This window comes from Calonectris borealis, chromosome 25, assembly GCF_964195595.1.
Source record: "Calonectris borealis chromosome 25, bCalBor7.hap1.2, whole genome shotgun sequence".
Classification (NCBI taxonomy): Eukaryota; Metazoa; Chordata; class Aves; order Procellariiformes; family Procellariidae; genus Calonectris; species Calonectris borealis.
This window is the reverse complement of record NC_134336.1, coordinates 8,028,791-8,055,835: the sequence shown is the minus strand read 5'-3', so window position 1 is coordinate 8,055,835 and position 27,045 is coordinate 8,028,791. Positions and strand designations below refer to the sequence as shown.

The window sequence follows — 27,045 nt, the reverse complement described above, 5'->3', positions numbered from 1 at the left end:
CTGGCAAAATCTGCATTTAATTTACAACATAGTAAAGGTTACAGGTAAAAAGCTCAACAGAAAGTGTGAAAAGGCCTATTACATATTACACAAGTGTACAAACTTCTGTACAAAGCCCCTAGATGTTATACTGTCCCCTCCTGTACTGGCCAGCTATGGCCCCTAAGCTCTAAAATAATGAGAGCTTGTTCAAACTCAGGGAGGAGAAGAGCTTTAAAAAACAATGAGCAGTAAAGCTTCTCTTTTCAAGAAAAATCTTGCAAAGAGCCACTTGCAAAAAACCAAAACAACACCTCCCCCCCCCACCCAAACAAACCCCAAACAACCCCAAAACAGAAAAAAAGGAAGAAGAAAACCTGTTCAACTTTTACTTGCCCTAACTAGTCTTACCCTAAAGAGTTGCCTTCATAAAGCAGACTGGCTGGAAAAAGAAAGTTTTACATACCAGAAAGAAGCAAAACTAAAAATAAAGGGAGAAAGATTTTGAGTCAGCATGGAGTGTTTGGAAGCAGAATGTCTGAGGATTGAATCATACTAGCAAATAAACAGAGCGGCACAACTATATCATGGAGAAGGTACTGTATTCATCCATATAATAGTTTGAGCTAGATACGATGATTGAGGGAGGGGAATAAACCAGTCTCTGAAGCCATTGCTCTTGTAAATGGGGTAGCTACTAGCTCATTTTTACCTCAATAACATGATAGAAGCAATCACTCTGCAGACGCAGAAGTCGCACTGATTTTGGAGCATCTGTCCAAAACAGGTCTAGTGCATACAGCACACAGATGCACTATAACACAGCACTGCTCCAGCAACCATCAGATTTTCACAACGCTACTTAGCCAGGTAGTACTGTACACAATGAACAGCTGGGTATACTAGTGTCATTTTAGTGCACATTTCCTGGAAAAATCCCCCAAACAACAAAGGAATGTGACTACGTAGCTGAACTGAATTATAGAATGCAAAGAAATACAGAGTAAATTAAGAAAAACAGAGCTCTGGCCTTACCTTGTATAAAGGTAGTGTCTGAATACACACGAATCAGATTTTGAAATCTAAAATCAAGGATTTGAAGGGCTAGAGCAAAAATCCAAATCAAGCTTCTCATTTTATTCAATGGGAAAAAGTGATGAAGTAGTCAAAAAATGTAATATTATTAAACCAACTTATGCACTGCTTTATTCAAGGCGAGGCAGATTCTCTACTGAGAATTCATATTCTAGCTTTAAGTCGCACTCAATTCTCACCCACTGTTACTAGCAGCCAGAATAGCGTGCAGATTGTGGTTTTAGTTGTTAAACACGCAAGACCTCTGACAGTGCTGATGGCTGCTCATTTTTATGTGTGTCTTGTTGCATCTCACATATACTCTAAACTCACAAGTGCCGTTCACAAATAAAAATGAAGCTGTTTAAGTAAAAAGGGCCACCAAGTTTAAAAGAAACTGTTCTCCTCTGTGTTAACTCCACCTTAAGTTATCACAGGGGACAAAGTCAACACTACTTTGTTGTTTATTGTTTGTACAGTGTAGATAGTGCCTATCCACCAGCCAAACGCTCCTACGCTTGCCATGCTTGTATGACGCCATTAGCACCAACACAAGCTCAGATCCATCCACGTGTTCGCCCCTTTATCCATCCACACAGCACTCCATCGTACAATACTGGACCACAGCTAGGGAAGCCCACCGATTTCTTGTCCATCTCAACTCCACATTCTCATGAACTAATGGGATGCTGTAGTGTTTTAGGTGGAAATTAAAACAAGCTGTAGTCAAACAAAACAAAAAAAAGATAATGCCCCACACTGGTGGGGTTTTGAAAATGTAAAAGATAAAAGCTGACCTATATTTTGCAAGTTTTAGAACTCGTACCAATGGGATTTCTGAAAGGCTTGGCCCCACAAACATTTACTTCTGATACAGGTGACCTGCTATGAGCGAGTCCAGCAGGAACATTATTACTCATAGTAAGCACGACACCTAAATACACGAATTTGCAGGGTCATGCCATAAATGATAATTAAATTGTATGACTCTGCCCCTTCAACTTACGGATCAAAATTCAGAGTAAAGACCTCTGGGGACAGTAATGGCTAAGAAAAGGCTGCCAGATATTTTGGTTCAAAAGGATATGGGAGCTGTATTTTTTTTTTTCTTTTAAACAGACATATAAAAACGTTTGAAGACAGATCTTTAAAGGATGTTTCACTTCTCCAATCTTGGTATTACATCTGGTTAGGACATTGAAATTTTAAAAAGACGATACTGCACATAAACAGTTTCTGGAGTTCGTAACTCCCACCCTCCCTCAACAAAACCCAACTCAGATCAGTAGGGAAGGGGTTGGCTTCTTGCCCGGCCATGCCTCCTTTGCATATTTCTTCTTCTTGGGTTCATTCACAGCTTCAGGATTAAAGACAGCAGGATTTGGAGCTGGGTTCATGTTAACTGTTGAGGGCACAACAGGAGTCAAGTCCACATCTGGGGCAAGATTGGGGTAGGGCATTGGCAGACCACCAATGAGTGCTGTCCCATGGACGCCATGCGATTGGGAACCTGCCTCATTGTGAGTTGGGGGTAAACCACCATATAATCCTCCACTGTAGGGAAAGTTTTGCATACGTCGTGATGCAGAATCATCTGTGGTCAATGAGCCTGGATTCTCCAACCGTTTTTTCTGTAGATGGAAGTATTTAAAGAATTATTCAAAATACATGAAACAAGCAAGCTATTTAAACTGCATGCCAACGTCATTTTCCCCAAAAAGGCACACAGACCAGCCTCATATAAAGTGGTTACAGACCACATCCCAGTCTTTGTCCCAGAAGATTTCTTCTGGGTTTCCTTGAAAACCACTTAATAAACTCTTAAAGGTGCACAATGCAGGAAGGGATGACAGAAGTTGAAGCTCAGGTTTAACTTAAATCAGGTCTGAGCACCTCTTTACCTCTTGTACACACTTGCCAGTCTTGTGCTTGTCCTGAACGCAAGACCAAGTAGGTCTTTAGTCAGTAACACAGACCCTCCTTCCCCGCACAGTAAGAAACTGCAACTTCTAGAACACTTGAGTGATTTTGTCTAGCTCTTGATCATTTGAATCTTCTCCTGCAGTCTGGAGTTTATGTAGAATTATCCTTTTCCACATACATTATTTAGTGTATACCAGCAACAAGTGAAATTGCTATTACACTGTTACTTAGCTACCCAGAAGTTTTGCAAACCTTCCCTACTCCTAGCATATTCAAATTAAACATAGCACCGGCAACACTCATCTTGGAGCAAAGTCTAAACCCCGCTAGTCCTAGTAGACAACCTTATGAAATCTTTAACACTTAGAGTATTTAAACAAACAACTTCTTATTTTTACTTTTTATTTTCCACACTTCCCACAGTTTTAACAGATGCCTAGAATTACCATACTGAATTTCTGGAAAGTGTTTCTTTTTGGGAGGGAAAAAAATTGGCATTGATCCCATGTGTTATTAAAGAAAAGAGCTGAAGCTGGATTTGAAGGGAAATGGTCAAATCTGCTAAAAAAAGACAATTATGAAACATGAACATGACTTTTGCTTAACAATAAAACACTTTCCACCAGAGAACATTATGTTTCTAAGGTGTAATTCATAAAGCAAGTTCATCAATGTAATGTATTAATTAGAAAGTTGGGAGTTATTCTGTACCTTAACAGGGACTACTGCTGTCTGTACCATGTTCCTGAAACGCCCAACAGAAGGGTCCACATCCTCTGTAAAGGCAAAAACAGTGAGGCTTTCAGTAAGAATACAGGAAAGGATAGAACATCTGTCAGGTGAAGGAACCTGCATGAAGAATTGGCACATGGACCTTCTCTTCTCAAAGCCAGCGCGCTGGTAGCTCTCAGTACAAGCGCGCCCAAACAAAGAGAGGAGCTAAGGGGACACCTAGTGGCTTTGCCTCAAGGTGGGCTCATCAGATACTCTGGTAAGAAAGGCTTCCTTGCAAATGGAGAATGGGGAAGGGGGACAGACGGATGGCCAGTATGCACTGATCAGACAGACTGGAGTGCTGGGCTGAAAGCTGCTGCTGACAAGGCACTGCACGTGCTCAAAGGCACAACAGCTAGCCCCAGAAGTCCTTGGGGGACCTTGAAGGAGGAGTCAGAAGAATTCAACGTAGAGTCTCTGAAAGTCTGAAAAAATTACCTTTTTGTAATGTGAATGACTGCTGTTTACATTAGGATGTTCTGAGCACTAAATTGCATAACCTTATAAATCAAAATGGTTATTCTGGATGGTATATGCTGCCAAATGAAACTAGCTCCAGACTATATTTTAAAATGCATACTCATTAATAAGCTACTCTTATTGATAGGAATATTATCCATATAAAATATCATTAATAGGAGTGCCATAAATATCATTAATAGGAGTTGCCATTAATATAAAACAGCTAAGGGAGAAAAAAGACTAATTAGGAATTGGATACATCTTCAGAAGCATTGTTTTGAATGAGAATGACTTGTTTCAGATATGCAGACAAGTAGCAAAAAACCCCTGACCTTGAGACAAATATCCATTAGGCAACAGCTAAGGAAAGCATTAAGGGACAGATGAAAACCAAACGAGTTCAGTACCCATTTAGATTCTAAAGAAGGCAAAAAGTTTAAAACACTTTTCTCCTTTTGGACCCATGAGATCTTTCCAACATCTGACAGAATTTTGAAGAATGAAGCTGAGAGTGATATCCCTGTCCTGCACAAATCATGCAGTTATTTTACAGGTAGAAGAGAAGAAACAGAGAGAGGTCAAAAACTTAAGTGAGACATGTAGCAGCTTCTCTGAAATAGCAGATCCCAAATATTGACTGCCAGATTTCTGTTCTCCTTATCGCCTTATGCAGCCATGAGGAATCCCTATGAGAATACTAGAAAGAGGGCCTTAAAGGCATCAGCTAAAGAGTAAAGCAAACTACTTACCCGGATTGATGATTTCATCATCATCACTGAATGTCACTCTGGAGTTCTTTCGTTTTCTCTTTGGTCTCTGAATATCCAAGTTCCCTTCCTCAATGGTTAGCGTGGAAATTCTCTTGTTGTGGGCTGTATTAAACTCTGTCAGGTTCTAATGACAAATTTGGAGACGAAATAGTCTGATTTAATCATGTGATTGTGCATATCAAAAGACCAGAGCACACTGTTTAGCTTCAAGTTTAGACCCCTAGGAAGAAAGAGTGCTCCAGTGCTGCACAGGTCGCCCAGAGAGGTTGTGCAGTCTCTGTCTGCAGAGATATTTAGAACTTGACTGAGCACGTTCCTGGGCAACCTGCTCTAGCTGACCCTACCTGAGCAGCGGGGCTGGACTAGAGGATCCCGAGAAGTCCCTTCCAACCTCCACAATCCTGCGAATGCCACACACACTGCTTTCTCCCTCTTCACTAGCTAACTGTAGGAAACAGGGCAACATTCACTGTTATCTGGCAAGGGGGAACAGTGTGGGAAATCACCCCTGACCTGGGGTAATGGAGAGCGCGTATTCCCTGGCAAGCCTTTGTGAGAAGACCATTGGAATAGTGGGATTATTAGGTCACTGATTCTGGGAAGCAGCATGACCAGAGGCTTATCATGGCAGAACGAGATGGTTTGTGTGTTATCTGCCAGCAGAAGACACCTCAGAGGCCTTCAAGGCCAAGAAATTAAGAACCTGAACCTAAGCAAACAAGTGGGAAATGCTATCCGTTTAGCTGGAAATGCCATCTAGGTGTAACTCACGTCAAGTTCTGTCTCCTCCTCTGGCAGGCCCAGCAAGCCCTTGAGCTCTTCATCTTCACCACCCATTTTCTCATCTCCTTTAACTGCTGATGGCAGTGTCTGAGGCTTCTCTCGCAGAGTATATGCCCGTGTAGAAGCGCCAAATGAAACCGTGGAGTCAATAGGTATCTGTTGGGGTTTGTGAGGTTCCAAACGGATATGACCCAAAAATGTGCCATGTGCTGAGAACATCAAAATACAAAATAGTCTGTTAGTCATCAGCTTGGGCTCACAGTATTCGAGTTCAAGTCTTGAGAAGTTCAGAAACTGTACATGGTTGCTCTGAGATACAAGTCACTGAGGTACTGCTGAAAACATTAGCTGTGTACATTTTACCTACCATCTCACAAGCTAAGATAACACATATCAGAAGTCCTCAAAGTCATGGAAATAAATGACAAACACCATTTACTTTCTGGATTCTTGTAGGTCCCAAGGTACCATGTCTGGAATCATTCCCTCAGTGGAAAAAACAGTATGTCAGGTTTTAGATCTTGGGAAGCGACCCTCAGAAGAGAAAGCTTCATTAAAATTGTGAAGGGAAGGCCAAGACACTTTCCTCCTCTCCCTTAGCCTCTTAAGAGTCTAGAAATGTTTTAAACACCAAGTGAAGCAGATGTAAGCTGACTGGAGCAAACATTCCTTTGCTTCTAACCCTTGCCAATCTTTCACTAGGATGCTAATTCAGATTATAGTCATCTATCCACACAGTGCAAACAACAACAACAAAAAAAGGAAAAAGTGTCTCAAATGTTTAAGCACTGAAGCATCATACTTCTATCTGGTTAAATGTCACACTACTTACTGCTGTTTAGATCTATGAGGAAAACCCTCTTGAGATGTTTGTGATAGACCAAGGCAGCATGGACCCGAGAGCAAGACTGGTGGTCAATGGTAAAATCGCACAGATCAGGATTTCTCCCAAAGAGATAGTATTTCTTCTCATCAATTATGAGTTTCTGAGGTAGAATATCAAACAGAGAAGCATATTAGACTCCTATAATCTTTTGGATCTTCCTGAAAAAATTCAAGAACATGAATAAACAGAGCAAATTCAAAACAAGCATCAACATCTAATCAGTATTTCAGTTTTGGTTGACACTGTTCAATACAGAAACTCAAATCTTCTACGGAAGAATCCCAGTCATTCCCTTCTTTAACAGCCAATACAAGACAGCCTGGGAAGGACAATAACTCTTCAAAGCATGAGACTGTCTCATACAAGAGATTCTCTCTCACATCTGCTCCCAATGATTTTTACATATTCCTCGAGGCAGATGACCTTGGGCCTTGTCTAAGCCAGGAATCTATGCTAAATGATCTCCAGTCCAATAAAGAACATCAAAATTATATTTCTGCATAGAAATGGACATACAGGAGATTTCAGACCTTTGTAATAAAGATGTAAAACTATACTGAATATGTACAGTGATATGAATCCACACTAGCCTATTCAAGTAAGCCATTAATTTTAGGCATTTCTTCTTAATTCATCCTAGATCTAATCTCTTCTTCAAACAGGATCTTACACACTGTAGTATCAGTTACATAAACCATCTCTGAAAAGCAAAGGAACATGTTGACAGAGTCCTACAGTATACACAGCATATTTCTATTAGCAGACAATGTTGTTGAAAGGAACTCCTTGCACCTAAATGCTAAAGTACCTAAGCAGTGCAGCCTTCTTTCTCACTGCATCCCAAGATCTTAACCTAACCTGTGTTTTCCTGCTTCCAGTGCACAAGTCAAAGGCTGGCAATGCATTACAGATTTGTTAACAGATGGCTTCTCCTGCTTTTTGAAACATTTACCAAAGCCCACACAACGTTTCAATAGCATGATCAAATGAATGCTGATGATACATTTTTCTATCAGAAAAAAAGATCTTCGTTCAGGAAAGCATTGCTTTCATGAGATGGTCTGAGCTGAATTAACGTTTTGCCTGCTAGAGCACAAGGATTTCTCCTCTCTTCCTGCTTCCATTCTATACAATCCCCTCCCCAGTTGCACTGCCACACATCTGAGCAAAGTTTTCAGCTTGCAAAGCATTTTTTGCTGCGTTAGTCTACTACTGTTTTAGTGGACTGATTCGTTTGCCTTCAGTCAAATGTGTATCCCAGCTGGCTCTAGTGAAGTAATGGATTATATGCACTAGGACTGTGTGATGAGGAAGGACCTCCCCTCCTGGCAGCAGCATTCATATCAATCAGTTTGCTCCTCAGTTTTGCCAGCTGTATAAACCACATGCTCAGCTAGAAAGAGCTAAAGTATCAAAGTAGTTACAGGTAGCTGGTTTGAGGTTTTTTTGAGCTATCAGAAAGACTGACACAATGAGCACCTAGACAGTTACTTATTCTGTGGCACTACCAAGTCGTACAGAAAATAAGGAGACAGCTTGGAATAAGACATAGTATTATATTCCTCTGCCTTATCTGCAAGCATAAAAATCACATGGACCTCATTTTCTACTACAAATCACGTTGCAAAGTTACATCTATTTACCCGCCCATCAATTATGAACTACAAGGCTTTTAGCACTGCTGCATTCAGATGTCACTTTCCCACTGATTTTTTTCAGACTTTCCCCCCCAGATGTGTTCCGCATTTTCTAGGTTGGATTTCTCATTGTTTTGCTGAACATTTGTCAGCCCCCATGCTGCAAGTTCTCATAATCTGGTATTCAGTAATAAGTATTTAATTTACTTCTGTATGTTTATTCTCTCTTTTAGGTCACTAGAAGAATTAATTGAACAACTCAACTCCATACTAGTATACATGACGACGACTTCACAATTAATTGGTCCCTTAAGTAATAATCCGCTAATGTCTTATTCCCAACTAGCCCAAGGAATACATTTTAAGCATGATCTCATGAGAGTAAATGCTTTGTGAAATCTACTGGCTTACATATTTTGGCCTGCTTTCTTTATTTTAAGAAAGATTAGGTGACCAAGCTGTGTGCATATCCATCAGCTCCTGACACCCACTACTAAACCAAATAACTTCTCAACCAACTGGCCAATTTCAACCAGCACTACAAGATATTAAATTTCAAGAAGTTCTGGGAAAACAGTTAGATAGAATGACAACTTTACCAGTACCCTCAGTGATACACAGGCTGGTAGAAAATCCACAAGAGTGCCAATACTTAAGACTTTAGCTACAAAAAAAAGAAAATAATCTTCTTTGTGAGTCGACGTCTCATTTGATAAGACAGGAATCACAGTTTAATTAGCAATTCACCTTCAAGTACATTATCTGGTGTCAAATGAGGTGCAACTGCAAAATGCAAGTGATTTTTCTCCAACTGGGACCTTTAAAACATGCAGGTGTCTCCTCTGAATCTATTTGTGTCTGGTGGGGAATAGCATACCTCGAAGCCTCAGTATAATTCAGATAAAACCACCAAGAAATCAATATACTGAAACAGTCTACTGGATTCTACTCCCACCTGGCTACTTTATTATCACTTTCTGTCTCTTTACAAATGCTGGTTTTCACAAGACCCTCCCCTCAAAATTAATCAGAAAATATAAGCCACTGATAAAGAGCTTAAACTAGTACATGGTTTACTCAGTCCTTTCTGGTTGAATATTATTTCACTTTTTTTTTTTTAAATGCCACCTGTAAATAGATCAATCAATCTCCTCCCTGTACATTTTTCATGCTAGCATACTTTTGTTATGCTTTTCCCCGCAAGCATTAATCAACATCTATCATTCCATTAGTCTCACTGATATTTTCCCTTAAGATTACAGTTGTTTCATCCAGCTACTGATCTGTGAATACCATAGTGTTTGTTACAATACATCTTTTGAGAAACGCTGGTTAGGTTTTCTGGGGATTCAACTTCATAGCAATAGATTTATGTCCAATATTACGCAGTACCTTACTCATTCCAATCAGTCAGCACTCTAAGTCTTCCCAAATTCAGTACCTTTGTATTAATGAATTCTATGATTCCACTTTGTAGGAAAGACCAGCACTAACTTTTCTTTTTGTTCTTGTGTATTTGAAAAAACATCCTGTGTAAACACAACTCTGATACAAACAAGTGGATCTTCAGAAGCTGATTCATTACTCCACATTTCAATGCTCAGCTCCGCAAGCAGTTATCTCATGATTTCAAGTGCCATAAAAATAGGCCCAACAATTTCTCATTCTTGTCCACAACTGAAACCAAAAGTGTTCTGTAAGTTTTCATTTGCACCCATTCCACACAAAACAATACCATTCTGACTTGACAGCATTTAAAGAGATTTTGCAAAGACACAAACGAATTCATAAATTGGAAATATTGCAACAAATCATCAACAGAGTAAATAATTTTATTGCCTTTACTTCAAGACAATGTTTCCAAAATTTTCTGTGCCTCTGAGTTATAACCCGGTGTTATCCTTTATACACTGAGCTTAAACACTTCATGGCTTTTTTTAATGTTGCACTTTTCAGACCCAGCCATCACAAGGTGTACCTCAGACCTCTGCACAAGACCTGGGATACGGATGGCTCGGTTAGTATCAAGTGCTCAGTAATCCACAAGATTTAAGAATGTTGTTTCTTGGTTACTGCTGCCTACCATAAGACACAAAACTGAAAAACTATTTGCCATACATACCAAAAAGCGAAACAGACGGATCACATTGCAATGCTGTCAATTTGTTGCACAGTTCCCATGCACAGACACAGTACATTGTCTCATGGAACCACTACAGTGGACTTGGAGGACTTAAGTCATCACCTGTATACAGTGTGCAAGGCCACAAAGCAACCATGCAAGCAGGCATGCATGCTACATGGAACAGCCTGCTAGACCTTCCCCACCAAGCCAGCTCTTCTGATTTTTACTTCAGCAGACAGAAGTAGGATAGCAAGATCTGTGCTACACACGTAGGCGCCTGTCCCTGGTCACCACTTGCCACAGCATTCAGCACACCTATTACACACCGAATGGCAGGCAAGCTGTACTCCACTGATCTCAGTAACACTGATAGCAACATCAGATATTCAGGAGGTGAAACACAAACTCTACAGTCATTCTGTAACCTCTGTGTGGTCACATCCTCTACTGAACCTCAGAGTACTTGGACAGCGGACTAGCAATGTCTCTTAACAGTGCTCTGCACGACAGCAAAAAGAACCCCTTTTAGGTTATCAAGAGAGTTGATGATAGGAAGAGGGAATCAGGATGTTTGTACCATCCACTTTCCCAATGTGGACAAAGATCCCAGGCTTATAAAGGCAACTTGGGTCTCCTGTAGGTCCAAAAGCTTTGGGCAGCCCAGCCTCAGAGGCTGACACCACCAGGACGATATTCCTGACTGTCAATTTATCAACACCAAACTTGCTCATCCATTGCCAAAACCAATGGTGCATCTCAGCTTTCATACGGCATTTTGCTGCTTTTTTTTTTCAGTCCTGACCAGGATTCCCATGATAGACATTTGCCTAGCACCTGAGGATTAATTCAGCAGAGAGCTCCGTATAAACTCTTTCATCCTAAAGTTCTATCTCCATGCTCAAAAATCCAGAAGAAACACAACAAGAAAAAACTCCTCTTATAGAATAAGTCTCCCAGGTGCGAAGGCTGCATTATGTTTGGCCACCTGCCACATACCAAAAAACCCAAAGTCACTGCCATTTGGCTTTGCTCACTGAATCTCATTACATGGCCTGAAATAAATACTGGAAAACCCAGTGCCAAGTACAATCCTTACCGCCGACGCTGCTGCTAGGCTGGCAGTGAGAAGGCTGAGCTGAGAAGCAATCCTGTTACAGCTCTCTGATCTCTGAAAATGATTCTGAACATGTAACAGTACCATGAGCAGAATACATGGCCCATGGTTTGAGGAAAAATGCAATGCAAAGGGTTTGAAAGCTAGAAAGAGCCAGTTAAGGATAGCTCCAACGTAGTCTGAGTAGCAGCTATGAACCAACTCAGCCATGTCTTGTATGAACTAATGAGCTACTCTGAAGATGCAGTAAATGTGTGTTAGTATCTAATTCCTTTCAAATTAAGGCTGATTAAGATCTCTTTTAGGTCAAGACTGGCTTTACCAATTTTCTCTGTCTTTAAATCCAGAGTAAGAGCACTCTCTCAAAACAGTTTGTAAAACCAACTACAAAGAAAAGCCTAATGGACTACAAAGAAAAGCCTCATTTTACTGGTTTCTGGCCTGGGAAAACACAAGTTTATTTATGAGATACCTATTTGTGACATCTCTATCTGCTTTCCTATGCAAAGTATATTCTGGTAACTTAACCAAATTCTAAACAGTAAATCTCTTCTGCTAGACACCAGAAGGAACAATTAATACTGTCTGATGCTCCTGTGGCAGCATACATAAAAAAACAGCCAAGATTTTAAGCTACCTAAATCTTTCTTGATCTAACACCAAGTTCTTAATTTTCCAAGTTTCTGTTCAGAAAATTTGGCTCAACTTTGCAAACTTTTGCTGCCCAGAAACATTTCTCTGTTTCAGTCAATTGCAAGTCAGGAGTCTCTCCACAGCTAAAATACATGCACTGGCTTGGGTCCTCTCTGTCAACCATGTTAAAGAGCCTCTTTTTTTTTATTTACTACTTTTAGTGTGATACAAGACAAAATATGAAATAGAGAATGAGATGGTATATATCAGACAAACTCCTTTGCTGTAATAAAAATAACTCATTGTATCTGTGCTAATCACAACACTGTTTGCAGATCCAGAACATGGGATGAAAAATCATACTGTATTTCATACTGTAGGACAGAGCAACAATCCTGTAAAATACAGGATGCCTAGTTAGCCTTACTGTAAAACAAAATTAAAAATAAACCGACCAGACAAGTACCTCAAACAAGCAGTACAAAGTGAAGAGTTTTTACTCTTACTCTTTTGTATTTGAGATTTCTTTCCCCATGTTATTCGAGTTTCTGCTCCTGAAGTTCCTAAGACAAGGTGCCTTCTGGCTGCAGTTTGATACCTCCTATAAAAGTATCTTGTAGGGAACAAAATGTCAACTTTGGTCCAAAATTAAGTTTGGAAGAAATAAGGTTCTGCAAAGTATCGAGCTTCCCTTACAAACATTTTATTTTTTCTCTCTCTTACTAGGACAGGTTTAATATTTAGGAATCGAAGTGTCATTGTTGACACAGCTGAGCACTGCAGTTTTGTATCCCTTCAAACAGTGCATCCAATTGGAAGATAACTGATGGAAGCACTGTATAGTATGAGACAGCCTTAGAGTACAGGCAAGGAAAAATTCACTTCATTCTGAAGTTTCAGAGTAAAACAAACTGATTTGAAAATAATGAATATGAGAGAGAAAGGAAATACTTATGAGTAAGTGTGGAAAATGCTGGGAAATGTTCTACTGCTGGTGCCTATGTATACAATACACCAAATACATACAAAACCTATTTTCATACCTCAATGAGTTTGTCTCCTTTGACTACATCCAGATGTAAGCCAGGTGGCGGTTTCCCTGCCCTGGAAAATAAAGAAAGGAAAATATAATATCAAAACATTTAATAAAAAGTTTATTAGTGTTAGAGCTAATACTCTATTAGAGCTACAGACCAAACCTACACAAATGTAAGCAGAATTATTTTGGGGAAAATATGAAAATACCATAATTTTCTCTTCCTCTCTGCAGATTCCTTCTGACAACACATAAACCATGATTTTTTACAATAAGAGTTAAGCTAACAGGACATGAAGCATTTCAAGCTTTATTTCTGCAGGTGAAAAATAGCTGATTTACAAAGTGAACAGAGCAGCTCCTAAGAGAACATGGTATGAGGCCAGGAAAAGGCTACCAACTAGAGAAGGGGATAGGCTGGGACTGTTTGCTTAAGGGCCTGCTCAAGGGCTCTTTTTTCTCATGTTACCTTCAAAACAGGTCTCTACCCTTAGCTGCTGAGAGGAACGGAAACTTCTACCATCCTTCCGCTCTAGGGCTGGTAATGGCAAAAAACTTGAAAGGGGCTCCACACACACCTGTAACATTATAAAAATGCTGGCCAATAGCCAGCTTTCCTCCACACTCACCCTATAATCAAACTTTCCTACCAACTCAGGTAACATGGAAGAGACCACAGTATTAGATGGCAGAGGGACCCCTACCCTACGACAGTACAATCCTCCTCCACCAAATCCTCAAACAAACAGCAACTCAGCTCCCCCAGCCCTACAGCTCCATCCCTGCTCACCTCCTGTGAAGCAGATTCACCAGTCAGAGAGCATTATTCCCACTTGGGCAAAGGGAGCACAGAGGCACATGGGACTCGGCAAGGCACAGCAAAACAATGCTAACATGCGGGAGAACCCATGAGGATTAGCAGCATCAAAAACATATCTGGTATTTACAGTGCTCAAAACCAGGACACCAGTGTGGTATCAATACGCTGCCCTTCACTAGATAGGATCTTTGGCTGTTGACAGCAAATGATCTTTTTCTGCTCAGATGTCTAAAAATCTGCATCTCTAGTACTTCTTCACTGGTAATAGCACTGCTGCTTGTCTCCACGACTGGACCAACTTTCTAGGCGATAGCAGTGACCCAGTTCTCAGCTACACTGCTGCCCTTCTGAAGAACTCCTTCCGCAGAGGAGATCACATTCCCATTTACTGCTTTGCTCGCTGCACAGAGCAAGCCAAGAGAACAGTGACAATGGGTAGCGACATTCTCAGCATGGATGGAGAAGAAAGAAAGGTCACTTGTAACTGAAGTTGTTCGAGAGGGTTAAATATAGATGTTCATGTTTTTGGGATGTGCCTTTACAATTTGAAGGTTTCTTCTGTGTCCCCAGGTCATCTGGTTACTATACACATGCTCTCCTAGATAACTTCATACAAGAACACAGTCCTCTATTACTTCTACTTCATTTCTTTCTCAAGTATTGCACAAGCATTTTCCATTCTTGCTCCAAATCCATTATACTAGCCTGCTCAGATCTCTCTCTGGCCCTTCTTGAATATGCCAGTTGGGACTTTCACAAGTTTTCTTACCAAGCCCTTCTCTAAGATTGTGGATAGTACCATCCTAACAAAATAAGATGGGTATGGCTGATATTGCTTATCCAAAAGGATAAGAATCAAACAGCAGCAGCAAAAGCAGAGGATGCAAAGCTCCAGGGCAATCTGCTAAAATGGTGACAGCTTCCTAGAAACGGGATTACGGTGGTGTGGGGGAAAGACCAGCAAGTAAAAATGCTCCCAAAGAAGATACACAGTCTGTCTGACGACTTCTACAAGGACTGACTCTTCCAGTCACTCCAGTACAGCCAGGGGACTGCCTCCTCTTAAGTTTTGCTCTAGGATCATACAGCCAGGCTACACCTGAGTATTGTTGTCTCTTCCTGTGCTCCCCTCAGATCTCAGCTCTCATTTTTCATTGAAAGACAGGTTTCATTCCTGGATTCATGTCCACTTCTCAGTGTTTCCTCTTTCTGCCCCTGAGCACTGGCAAACTTGTTTTTCTCCATTCCCCTGAAACTGCCAAGTTCTAGTTACTCTGCGACACAACTTTTAATAATTTTCACAAAGCCTGCCTTACTTTGATCAAACAAAAGGTGCTTCCCCCACTTTTTTTTTTTCTTCCAAATAGGTGAACCTTTCAACAAATTAACTCTACAAGCAAGTCTACTTACTTACTCAATTTGGCCTCTGCTTTTCTTTTCAGTGATCTCTTCCTGGATACTCAATGGTCAGACTGTCCTAAAAACGTTTTAGCAACATCCTCAACGTACCTGTTAGGTCACAGAAAAGCTCCCAAGTGCTCTAGCACAACCACTTTCCTCTCCTGTAAACTGAATCCTGTCTGATGGTCATCTTTTGCCATATACAATCTCTGATTTTTCATTACCCTCTCTACTTTTAGTTTCACCCTTGCTGTTATTGTACTCTGCTTTTACCTTCATCTTTATTTTGAACACAGAACAAAAGCCCAGCAGCAGCACAAGATAGTGCCTTCAGCTATGAATTAAGGTGCTTGAAAAATTTATCTATTCTCTGGCATCTTTTGAACTGAGAATCCTTTGTAGACAGCATTTCCCCATCTACCTATGCCTGCAAAACACTGAACACAGTAGGGCTGTAAATACTGATTATAATACCATCAAAACAAACTCAAAAAAATAATTTGTCCCTTTGGAACAAACTAAATCAATGTCACAGCTTAGGCTGCTGAAGTCAGATACCTGAAAAGTGTTTTAATGAAAAAAGTAGAAAGATCTTCCAGTTCTGTATTGAAAACTAATTAGTTCCAGAGCCATCAAAGATCAGAAGTAATGGCTGTATTTGGAACTATCAACAACCCCTCACATGCTCTGCCCTACCAGACCCCTCACCTCATGCATCAAGGAAATAAAACATTGAAAGGAAATCTCTTGCAAAAATCTACTAGAAAAAAGTTTGTTAGAAAGTTGGTACTATGCTGTTAGAGGAGAGCAGTTTTTTCTCCTCTTATTTCCAATATTAAAAAAAAAAGTCCTCTCCCACTAACTAATGTGCTAAAACATCCACTGAACTAGTTTTCCTACACTGTTCTGAAGGATGGAGAATTACTTGAGGCCAACAGACTCTCCTCTCCATAGAACACATACGGACAGCCAAGCTTAGCACTGCTCCAAGACAAATGATCTCACATCAGAACTTGGCTCCAGCACAAGTGCTTGCGTTTGAAAGAGAGAAACAAGAAGCTGCTCTGTACTTTATAGATTGTGTATCAGAGTCCCCACTGCCTGAACGTCTTCTGCTCTCTACAGGTCAGCATTCTGCAAGTGACCTTAAAATAAGACCTGTGAATCAACTCATTGTTAATGATCGCTAGTTCAGTAAGTTTAACTGAGACAAAGTATGCTTAGACTGCCTACTGAATCGCCAAAGGCTTACTTGGGAGAAAAGAAGCCTTCCAGAGAATTAACGAGGCTGATTGGCAAGGGGAACATGACCATAACAGTATCATTAAATGAATTCTCTGGATCAGAGAAGAGGCGAGAGGACATCCCACACTAGAGATTTTCTTCACTAAGAACGAGTCCAAGGAACTCAAAGAAGTGTCAGAATGAGAAAGTTTTTGAGAATTGATAAAAAGAAGTAACAAACTGCAAACCCCAGATGGTATTTGGCCAAGCATTCTAAGAGATACCAAATACCAGTTTTCTACACCTAACAGTTTAGCAATCTATTGCTTAAACCACCCTCACTATCAGATAAATGAAAGTATCAATTGATGATACCAATTTTAAAGCATATTTCAGGAGTGACGTGGAAACTACATACAGTAAAGTTCTCACTGGGAAACTGGTAGAACACAAGAGAATATTATATTTCAGTTGGAAGGGATCTACAATGATCACCTAGTCCCACTGCCTGACCACTTCAGGGCTGACCAAAAGCTAAAGCATGTTATTAAGGGCATTGTCCAAATGTCTCAAATGCTGACAGGCATGGGGCATCGACCACCTCTCTAGGAAGCCTGTTCCAGTGTTTGACCACCCTCCTGGTAAAGAAATACTTCCTAACGTCCAATCTAAACCTACCGTGGCGCAGCTTTGAACCATTCCCACGTGTCCTATCACTGGACACCAGGGAGAAGAGATCAGCATCTCCCTCTCCACCCTCTCTATGTCTCCTCCTCAGGAAGCTGTAGAGAGCAGAGCTCTAGGAACTGTATTACTGAGCAGAACCAGCAGACAGATAGGAATTGAATAATCGCCAGACCAAAATAGAGTCACCTAATCTGCACTTCAATACTCAACAGTACTTACCCTTTGGAAACATGATGATATGACAGTTCTTCCAATGCCAGTGAAACATTTTTCTTAGGTAAAAGAAGGATAAACCTTGTTTTGAATTACACATGATCTGCTCCTTTCGGCCTTTGTAAGAATCCCAAGACAACAATGACCATGCTGAAAGAACGTCTTGTTTGACAGAATACAACTGAGCACTGAAATAGTTTCTGTTCTACTTAAGATGAGTTGAATGTCCTGGGAAAGGAGTTAATGTTGTACCTGGATAAAATTGATGTTCATTAGCCAAATCAGTTGACTTCTTGCAAGAGAAAGTGGGCATATTCACGGATGATGAGAAATGAGTAGGGAATTGAGAATGTTTTTCACTACCTGTACAACGGATGAGGAGTTACAAAATGGACTGTTTTCATACTCAAAATATTCCTAATGGGATGTTGCATTTTTGGGTTTTGGGTTTTTTTGTGTGTGCTTTGGTTTTGTTTGGGTTTTTTTTTTTTTTTATTTTTATTGCAAGGTGAACTTTCCTTAAAATGACACTCTTCAAAACTTGCATACAAGATGTGTACTATTTACACAGTGGTCCAAAAATACCGTATTCATGTTCCTTTAGACCATTTCTCTTGTAAAATGAGAGCCCTATTTAATCAAGAGAGCAGTGCTGCTTCTGTATGACTTCAAGAGCTCTACTTATCTTTCACATTCCTGTGGAATTGTATCAGGCAAATCAAACCGACAAACCCAGAGTAAGGAACATTTGCAAAAGAAAAACTACCTCCAGTAACCAGTATCGGGTGCCTCACACAGGAATACTCTCCCAGTTTCCAACAGTTACCAACTCAAGGACTTCCTGAGCCATAGTTGCTATCGATTTAAATAGCTATCTACATAAATTGCTCTAAGAGCCCACGTAAACTTAATGCATTCACTGAATCTTACACAAACAATTTCATAGATCACCTACATATAGCTGAAGCACCCTCTCCACTATTTGGCCACAAATCTGCTTGCTATTAATTTGATTTTGCAAACTCTAGTCCTTCTCAAAAGGACAGCAAACACTCGTCTCCTACAGACTTTCTGTTCACTATTCAAGACACCCAACATATCTCTCAGTTGTTCCTCTTCCAGACTGAAGGTTAACCATCTGTAGTGTGGCTTCCTATATCTTTGATCGAGATAATACTTAAAAATAATACTTGAGAGAAAGAATTCATGTGGTTTTTGAGGAGGCAGGTAGTATCACACCATCTACCAGAATTACTGGAGACAACCAAGATGATGTCTATCAGTAAGGTTATCAATAGAGTAGAGAAAGGCTATCAGTACAGTAGTCTGGCATTTTTAAAAAAAACTTTTTGCAAATGGTCTCATGGAAATTAAGGTGTGACAGGGAAAAGAAACACTAATCCATGAGGGAATGTAAATGCTTCAGAGTCAGGAAGGAACAGGGTTCTGCAAGGGCTCTGTGATGTTTATATGCAGTCTGGAAAAAAGGAGCCAACGAACAAATGAGAAAAATCACTTATGACAACTGTTATGCAGGAAACTCAAATCAGACTACAATGCTGCAAATGAATCTCATGATACTGAACTACTGCTTGAGAAAACATCCTGGGGAAAAAACACTAAAAATCAGCATTCTTGAGTGCTAGTACATGCTAGAGAAAGACCACCTCAACCATGCAAACACAGCCAGGAGCTGTAGACTCCTTATTGCCACTCAGGAAAGATCTAGAGCCATCATGACTCTGTTCAGAAAGAATCAGAGGAACACTCATCAACAGTTGACAAAGCAAAGACATCGTAAGGAAGAAACTATAAAAATACAACGTTTTCACATCTTGAATGCTGTATTAGTTCTGGCTCTCTCGTCGAGAAGGGCATAAGGATGATAACCAGTATGGATGGCTTCATGCAAAGGAAAAAAAAAAAAGAGTACATCTCTTCAGACACTTGGAAAAAAACAGGCAAGTATCCATGCCCTTTGTCCTCTTAATGAAAGCTACAAAACTAAAGTATTCATTATTTCTTGAAACACAAGCAGCAAGGAGCCCTGGATCTGAAAACAAGGAGAGTGCCTTTTCCACCATTTGCATAATTTGTAGAAAGAACTGTCACCCAGTGTTGTGGAATTAAACTCACAGAAAAACCAGAAAATTTGTGGAGATTAAGTCTGGTGTTAGTTTTTAAATATGACCACCCAGAGTCTTCAGCTCACAAACCCCCTTTGCTTCTGACGGCCAAAAGCCTAGAGTGCATACAGGAGGACGGAATACTTCAGGCTCACACGTAAGTTATTGGTCACTACTACAATATGATAGGAAACCATCTGGGCTGTTGTTTTCAATTAGTACAGCTGTTTTTATGCTCTTTGCTATAGAAAGAAACCAGAATAAAGAAAAATCCTCCTCTTACGAAGATGCTGGTTGAACACAAAGTTGTTGCCGATCTTGTGCATCAGTGATGGAAATGAGTCATACGTCTTTCTCAAAGCACAGTGTACACACCACAGAAATTGAGACCAAGCTAGCACTGGAATTGTTTAGGTGACTGAATTGACAATACAAGGAGGTATTATGACAAAGTTAAGGCCAAAATCTTTTGGGTAATTATTTTAGCTCATGCAGAATGCTTTCTTCCCATGTGAAAGAAGATGGCTGGATAAAGAGCTGACTCATAATTCTGATCCAACCTTGTTATGTCTGGAGAAAATATGATGGTTAGGGCATTTGAACTTTAAAAAAAAGGCAGATCGATGGAAGGCATTTATGATCTCCTCTACTCTTAGAAGCATTAAAATAACTGTCGCCAAACTTCCAGTTGTAAGAAATACAGTTAAAAAAGTTTGCGGTTCAAACTTGATGATTACAGACCTTTCCTGAACACAAAACATTGCACTGTGTTTTAGGAATATTTTCTGGAAGATTTCTGATGAGAAATGTAGCTGCTTCAACTGAACAAAGCATTCCATTTGTATTAAAGCATTTGCCCAACTTCACCTTGGCACTATGTATGTTTTCTTGTTACAATGCAGTTCCACAGAGAACTAGATTTTACTGGTTCACTCTGGTTCCCTTGGTTACTCACTCAGGAACAAAGTCTCCATAGAATACAGTGAAATTTGGAAATTGTATACAAAATTTAATTCCTGAGAGCAGGGCCATAAATATTCTATTAGAGAGAACTACAGGTTTTATGACATCAAAAAATGAATTCAAACAGCACTGAATTAAATAGGAAAATTAATATTAAGTAGTGAGCAACAATGCAATGGTTATTTGATAAGATTATTCCTACATTTTCAGGGTGAGAACAGGTATGTTGGAAGTGTAATTTACCTGTAGAAATCAGAGGAAGAAAAGACAGGACCTCCAAAATCAGCAAGTCCAGCCGTTGCAGGTCTCGTTGTAACCTTTATGCCTACCAGTACGCTGTTCCAAAGCTTTGTTATTCCGACAGTTCGATCAAAAATTTAGGCTGGAAATCAAATCCTTTAATTTCCATCCTAAATTTTTTGTTCTTTCCCTTCAGCTATAAAAAAACCTCCCCAATACTATCCCTCTTTAAAAATACTTTAGCCATTGAAAACCAGTGTTGTTTTTATTTTACTAGACAACTAAAGCTCTGTTCTGTCTCAAAGAAAGATCGCTGTTTCCCCATCAAAGAATTTTCCCATTGCATCTGTTCCAGTTTGAATTGAGCTTTATTCAGTACAGGTAACAGACTACGCATTTTCATCAGTGCCTTCTACAACAGCACTGACACTTCCCTACCTTACAAATAGATATATATTATTACACATCAAGTAGAGTATTAATCTTTTTATTTATTTTTGAACAGTTATATATTACTAGTGATTGATGGTCTTTCTGTGATTAGCCTATGTACTTCTGTATATGTCCCTTTTATTTCTGAATATGAACTTGTGTCCTTTTACTTCTGAATAGTGAGTTTCTGGCTTTAAGAAGAAGTTCTTGTTCTTAGTCCCTATTTTCCATCTTACGCTTCTGCATTTTATCTTACTTCTACTCTTCTGGTCTTCAAATTATACCAAAAAGACTGGATGATTACCTGGCCTCTATGTTGACTATGCTTGTGTCACTAATGAGTATGGTGGTCACTTTTGTCAAGGTAATTAATAAAAAAACCCCCAACACTACACAGGGCAGCCCACAGACTCTATTCACCTGCTATTGCCTCCTCAAAGTCAATTCCTTATACGCTCACAGTTCTTGTATGAACACCTCTATTGCTTCCCAAAATGATCGTTTCCTGTGTGTTCTGAAAGAAATAGTCTTGAAGAAAGCTGGTTCATCTGACAAAGTCAGCCTCTGGCAGACATAGTACATCTATTTCCCTGCCTTGAATAATTAGTTCCTTCACAATATAGTCCAGCAGCTGGACACGGGGAAGTTCAGGTTTTCCGACAGCAGCTACATGTATGGATTTCTTGGCCTTATAGAAGACACCAACTGCTTAGAATGATTAGTAATGAAATATTTAAGAGGGATGCCACTGAACAAAAACAAGTTCCAGCATAGGTTTTTAAAAGATTAAAACACCTACAAGCAAAAATTCTTTCTGCTGTATTAGAAACAGAAAAATGTGTTTCTTCAATTTCTTCACCTTGTGCTCTACAGGCCAGTCCACTGTTCTGTGCATTACGTCAGGACGATTCTGTGAGGAATCTGTATAGATTATTTCTGCCATTGATGGCAAACCCTCTATTGCAGAACTACAGAGTAATAGGAAAAAGCAGGGACAGACAGTCAAGAAGAGGAAGAAAAGCCCAAGCTGAGCTTAACCCTGGAAGGAGCACATTGAGTAACAAAAATAAAACATTTCAGAAAAAGAGGACAAAGACATTAACGCTTTGGGATGTGATGCTAGCTATAAGTACCAAATAACAGCACTGAAGTTTTACAAATTAGCTGACAGTATCTCTTCGACAAGGTTAAGATTCAGTGTTGACATGCCAACTCGGTTACAACAGCTATACCCAGTTGAAACTCAGCAGCCTCACTGAAGTAAGTCCTACCCGGTCTAAAGAGAAATTTTGAGTTGTAGCTATTAAGGACATAGACAGGACAACTTTAATTCTATTGTGTTAGTTTAAAATTAGGTCAATTATTTAGGTTTCTAAATGTGGACTCAGAAGCCTAAATTTAGCACTTCCTAAAAATCTTGGCCTATGTTACTACTGTACACACCTTCAGGCCCAACTTCAAGGACAAGGCAGAACTTCCAGAACTCAAGAGCTCATCTTCTCCAGAAATTTGTGTACAATCATTGCCAGGAATAGCTTGTTCTTGGCTCAGAGAAACTGAAGAGGAACGATGGTTGCCTTTAAAACGTACTATTACAAATGTATGTACATTCCAGAACAAGCTTGACATCCCAGCTAATGCTGTGTCAAGATAGAGACTACAGAAAGATTCACAACCCCAAATGCAGGTTAAACAAAGGACAAAAGGAGAGACAGGTAGTATCCATTAAACATCTGACGGTCACCTCAGAACTACACCCCAGACCATTTGTACCTCATGGAAATTACTTTTACTCACTAACACCACCTCAGAAGGCATGCAAAGGTCTTAATAAAACTAGGATATGTAATTGTTATCTAAAGACATTTTCTAATCTCATGGTATGGCTAAATTTTAATCCACAGAAAGTACTGGCAACATCTTTATTGCAATTTTAAATGCATAGCTCATGTCCTTGCTAATGTGTACGGAGGAATTACAGTACATGCATAAACAAGTACTGGCATAAGCAAGTACTACTAAAAGACAGCATTCATTATTTTTCATCTGTCTTGAGCTAGTTTAACTGTTGGAAACATGAGAAAAGAAAGAACAAATATTTTATGGACTATGAAGAAGTAACCTATAACAGCATAAAAACTAAATCAAAGCCAGAACTTAAAACGGATGAAAATCCTGAATTTCAGTAGAGAAATCTTTTCTGGAAACTGGATACTAAAACACTATCCACGTTAGGAAAGAACACATACAATGATGGAGGCAAACCTCAAAAGCATGGGCAACAATTTAAAGACCAGGGAAAAAAAAAGCTATTTCTGTTGATTATATTTAAGATATATTTCTCATATGATTGGTGTTTGCAGTCCCCAAGGCACCTCTACTTAGAGGCAGAAAAATAAATAGATAGGTAAAGACTGTGACTTTGATTTTAATACAGGTTGATGAGATTGAAGATAATTCACTACAGAAGCAGCTACTACTGACCATGAAGACCCTCTGCAACTCCATGTTTTTGGTCACCCAAAGCTCTCCCTACAAAGATCTACACTGCTACCTACAGAAAATACTTTTCAGTGCTTGCGTCAGACATCAGGATCCTGCATGATACATTTACAACTGAGACTTTCTGGTAGTCAGAGCTTCGTATAACAACACTATTGGTCCAAGCCTGCTACCGCAAACCATTTTCACTCTGGAGAATCCTACCTGTGAAAGACCCATCACTTATTCAATATCATAACTGTGTGCTCTTTGATTTGCTCTGAAAGAAATACATACTTTAAAACTGTGAGCTAGAATCTGTAATTCAGTAGATGCCAGTGGAAGGCATGTAAAGCTTTAACATAAAATACATTCTACTTTTTTTGCAGACTAGAAAAATAAGCCAGAAGTAAGTAAATCCACCTGGTAGGAGAGCTCCTCCCTCCTTTTGGGCGAGTGGAATACAACCAGCCATAACTACTTAATACTTCCTATTTTTGGTTTCCTGTTCAGCAGCATATAAACACTGTAACTGGAAGCTATCCATATTGGCTTCCTGCTACAAAGTTTTTTGTTTGTTTGTTTGTTTTTGTTTGTTTGGGTTTTTTTTGTTTGCGCGCTCCCCCCCTTTTTTTTTTTTTTTACACTTGTGAAACAACAGCTTACCTGTTTCAAAAGAAGTATTAAGGAAAAACGTTAAGTTTTTCCACACAAAACCGAATCTTTCACCAATATTAATTGCCATCTACGCATGTCAATTTGACTAAGATCAAACTGTATCAGGTACGCCTTTCACTACACTGGTATAAACATACAGATTGCCCAAACTCGGTCTCTAAAATATTACAATTTGCATATGTACAACAGAGGTGCAAGGGAAAATAAAGAGCTTCCTTAGAACACATAAGGAGAGAGTCCAAATATGAGCTTTGCTTTACCTGAGGAGGATTTTAGAACATTATAGTAAAAGGACATACAGCTTGCAAAAAACAAATTACCAAAAATCTTAAAATATTAGAATGAAACAGGCCCTGGCACCCAAATACAACACTCTAATTCCTGGGTGTGAAACCCTGGCTAGGATCATCTCCCCGACACCCCTTCCACCTCATTTCTCTATCATTCAGCACAAGGGGTTGTGCTTCAAAACCAAATCAGGCCAGCGCCAGCACAGTGAAGCAAGTTGTTTGTCTGTAAGACCCTGCCCTGTTTGTAGCGGAAGCCAGAAAGTATATAGCTAAAGAGGCCCTCACAGTTACAGTTGTTACAGTCCTCCCCTCCAGATGGTATTTATTTAGGAATTCTTCTGCAGTAGCATGCAAGTTACTGAAACTAAGCATTTCAGAAGTTATACTTCTCCAGCTGTTCAATCTATAGCTTTTGAATGGCAGAAGTCATTCAAATTTATCACTGAATATGATGCAAGTTGTGAACACTTTTGTATGCAAACACTAAGAAAAAAAAATTAAAGATATGATATTTCAAATTTCAAGTTGAATATCCAGAAAGTACTAACACTGAATAATTTTTGGCTTTATCTACTCTATTGTGTCATCATTTTATGGAGCATCATCTTGCCTAACATAGATGTTTGTTATTGTACACGTTCAGCACAAATAAAATACTAAAAATATATGAGCAATTCTCTTCCATGAGAGAGTTAATAGTTTTACTAAGTAAAGGAGGCACTTATAAAACAGGTCAAAATTAAAAAGCATATTCACTAAGCATCCATTCACTGAGTGCTATCACCAAAGCACTGAAAGGTAGGGGACCTGTAGTAAAAACCAGATGACTATGCAATTGAAGACTGCAATCATGCATGCACCTACATAGCTAGCTCACATACAAGTGCTTGACTTTTCAGTTGTAACATTGCAGCATTTTCTATGGGATCTAAAATATAACTGCACACATCCCCTGAATAATCAATGCTCTGGCACCCAAAGAAAATGGTACAGCAAAGATCTATTTAGTAATGTATCAAAAAATTGAAAGCAAATGAAACAGGGCCCCAGGTAACCTAATCTAAGGCCCTGCTTTCAACACAAGGTTGGACCAGACGATTTCCAGAGATCCTTTCCAACGTGCACTTTTCTACCAGCCAAATTCATGGTCCTGATGCTGCTTCTCCAACGCATCAGTTTGCCCTGACTTCCTAACTCAATATAATAAAAAAATCCAGGTTAGTGTCAAGTTGATAGATTTCTCATACTGAATACATAACTTGAGCAGAAAATTTAATTTGTACTACATCACATATTCTGTTTAAGCCCGTGGGAAGAGACTCAGCATCGCCGGGAAGCATTCTCAGCTTCAGCCAGCGCTGCACGCTGGCGTTAAGCCGAGGCAGCCCGCAGGCAGTCGCTGCCGGTGGATGCACCCGCGGGCTGCACGACCCCGAGCCTGGACCCCTCGACCGGCCCAGCGCCGCTGCAGCAGCCAGCCACCGCCTCTGCGGGGTCAGGGACCGCAGGCCCGGGCAGGCGGCCTCAGCCCCACGGCCCTTCCCGCCCCATGCACGCCCGGCCAGCCCCGGCCCTGGCCAGCCCCGGCCCCCACCGGGCCCAGCCCCGCCACCCGGCGCCACTCCCCCAGCCCGGCCCAGCCCAGCCCCGCGGCCCGGCGGGCACCCGCGCTCCGCCGCATCCCGCACGAAGCCCGCGGCACACCCAGAAGGGAGCGGCCCCAGCCCCAGCTCACCAGCTGGGGCACTCGAAGAGCGAGAGGCCGCCGCCGCCGGCAGAGTTCGCGTTCGCCGCCATCTTGCATCTGCCCCATTCAGGCGGGCCGAGGCAGGATGGGAAGCTGGAGGACCGGCGCGGGAGGCGATCCCAGCGTGCCCCGCGCGGCGCCGGCGGGGCGGGGCGGGGCGGGGCGGGCCCGGCCCAGCGGCGGGGCCTCGGCGCCCGGGGCCAGGCCCGGCGGCGCCTGGCGGCCCCCTGCCCGATCCGAGGCGGCCCGGCGCCGACCGGGGCACGGGGCCCGGCCCTCAGAGAGCAGCGCCGGCTCCTCTCGCTGCCCCCGTGTGCCCGCCGGCCACGTCCACCGACGCGCCTTCTCGGTCCCGGCTGGCGGCGGCCCCTCGCTGCTGCGGGAGTGTCGGTGGGGAGTTCAGGTGCGACAGCAGGGGAGTAACCCGGATCAAACCCTTCTGTAGCAGGCTTTCAAAACCCCGGTCTAGCAAGTGCTTTAGCGGCTCAACTTTTTAGAGGGCAGCAGACAAAACCAGTTGGATGGCAGGGTAACACGGCTCACGTAC

The 27,045-nt window shown here is 40.9% G+C and overlaps 1 protein-coding gene and 1 non-coding gene across 4 annotated transcripts; both read right to left on the bottom strand.

Annotated features, from left to right (window-relative positions):
• PPP1R8 (protein phosphatase 1 regulatory subunit 8) lies at nucleotides 1-26,635 on the bottom strand. Of its 3 annotated transcripts, none has more exons than XM_075173771.1 (7): nucleotides 26,487-26,635; nucleotides 13,204-13,264; nucleotides 6,598-6,751; nucleotides 5,754-5,974; nucleotides 4,962-5,106; nucleotides 3,688-3,752; nucleotides 1-2,684 (listed from the first exon to the last, which is right to left on the bottom strand). In XM_075173771.1, the coding sequence occupies exons 1-7, from the start codon at nucleotides 26,546-26,548 to the stop codon at nucleotides 2,331-2,333; spliced, it is 1,062 nt and encodes a 353-aa protein (XP_075029872.1). In that variant the 5' UTR covers nucleotides 26,549-26,635; the 3' UTR covers nucleotides 1-2,330. The 3 variants fall into 3 exon arrangements, with proteins under 3 accessions (XP_075029872.1, XP_075029873.1, XP_075029874.1); XM_075173772.1 differs by having other exon boundaries at nucleotides 26,456-26,566; XM_075173773.1 differs by lacking the exon at nucleotides 26,487-26,635 and adding an exon at nucleotides 22,746-22,858.
• On the bottom strand, nucleotides 10,157-10,322 carry LOC142093056 (small Cajal body-specific RNA 1). Its single transcript, XR_012677285.1, has one exon.
• Nucleotides 26,636-27,045: the final 410 nt, after the last annotated feature.

Coding starts and splice junctions, on each gene's coding strand:
- PPP1R8 (XM_075173771.1), bottom strand. CDS start 26,548: ATGGCGGCGAACGCGAACTCTGCCGGCGGCGGCGGCCTCTCGCTCTTC. Junction 6,752..13,203: donor AAGGAGACAAACTCATTGAG/GTATGAAAATAG, acceptor ATTCTACCTCAG/AAACTCATAATTGATGAGAA. Junction 2,685..3,687: donor CAGCAGTAGTCCCTGTTAAG/GTACAGAATAAC, acceptor TTCCATCTACAG/AAAAAACGGTTGGAGAATCC.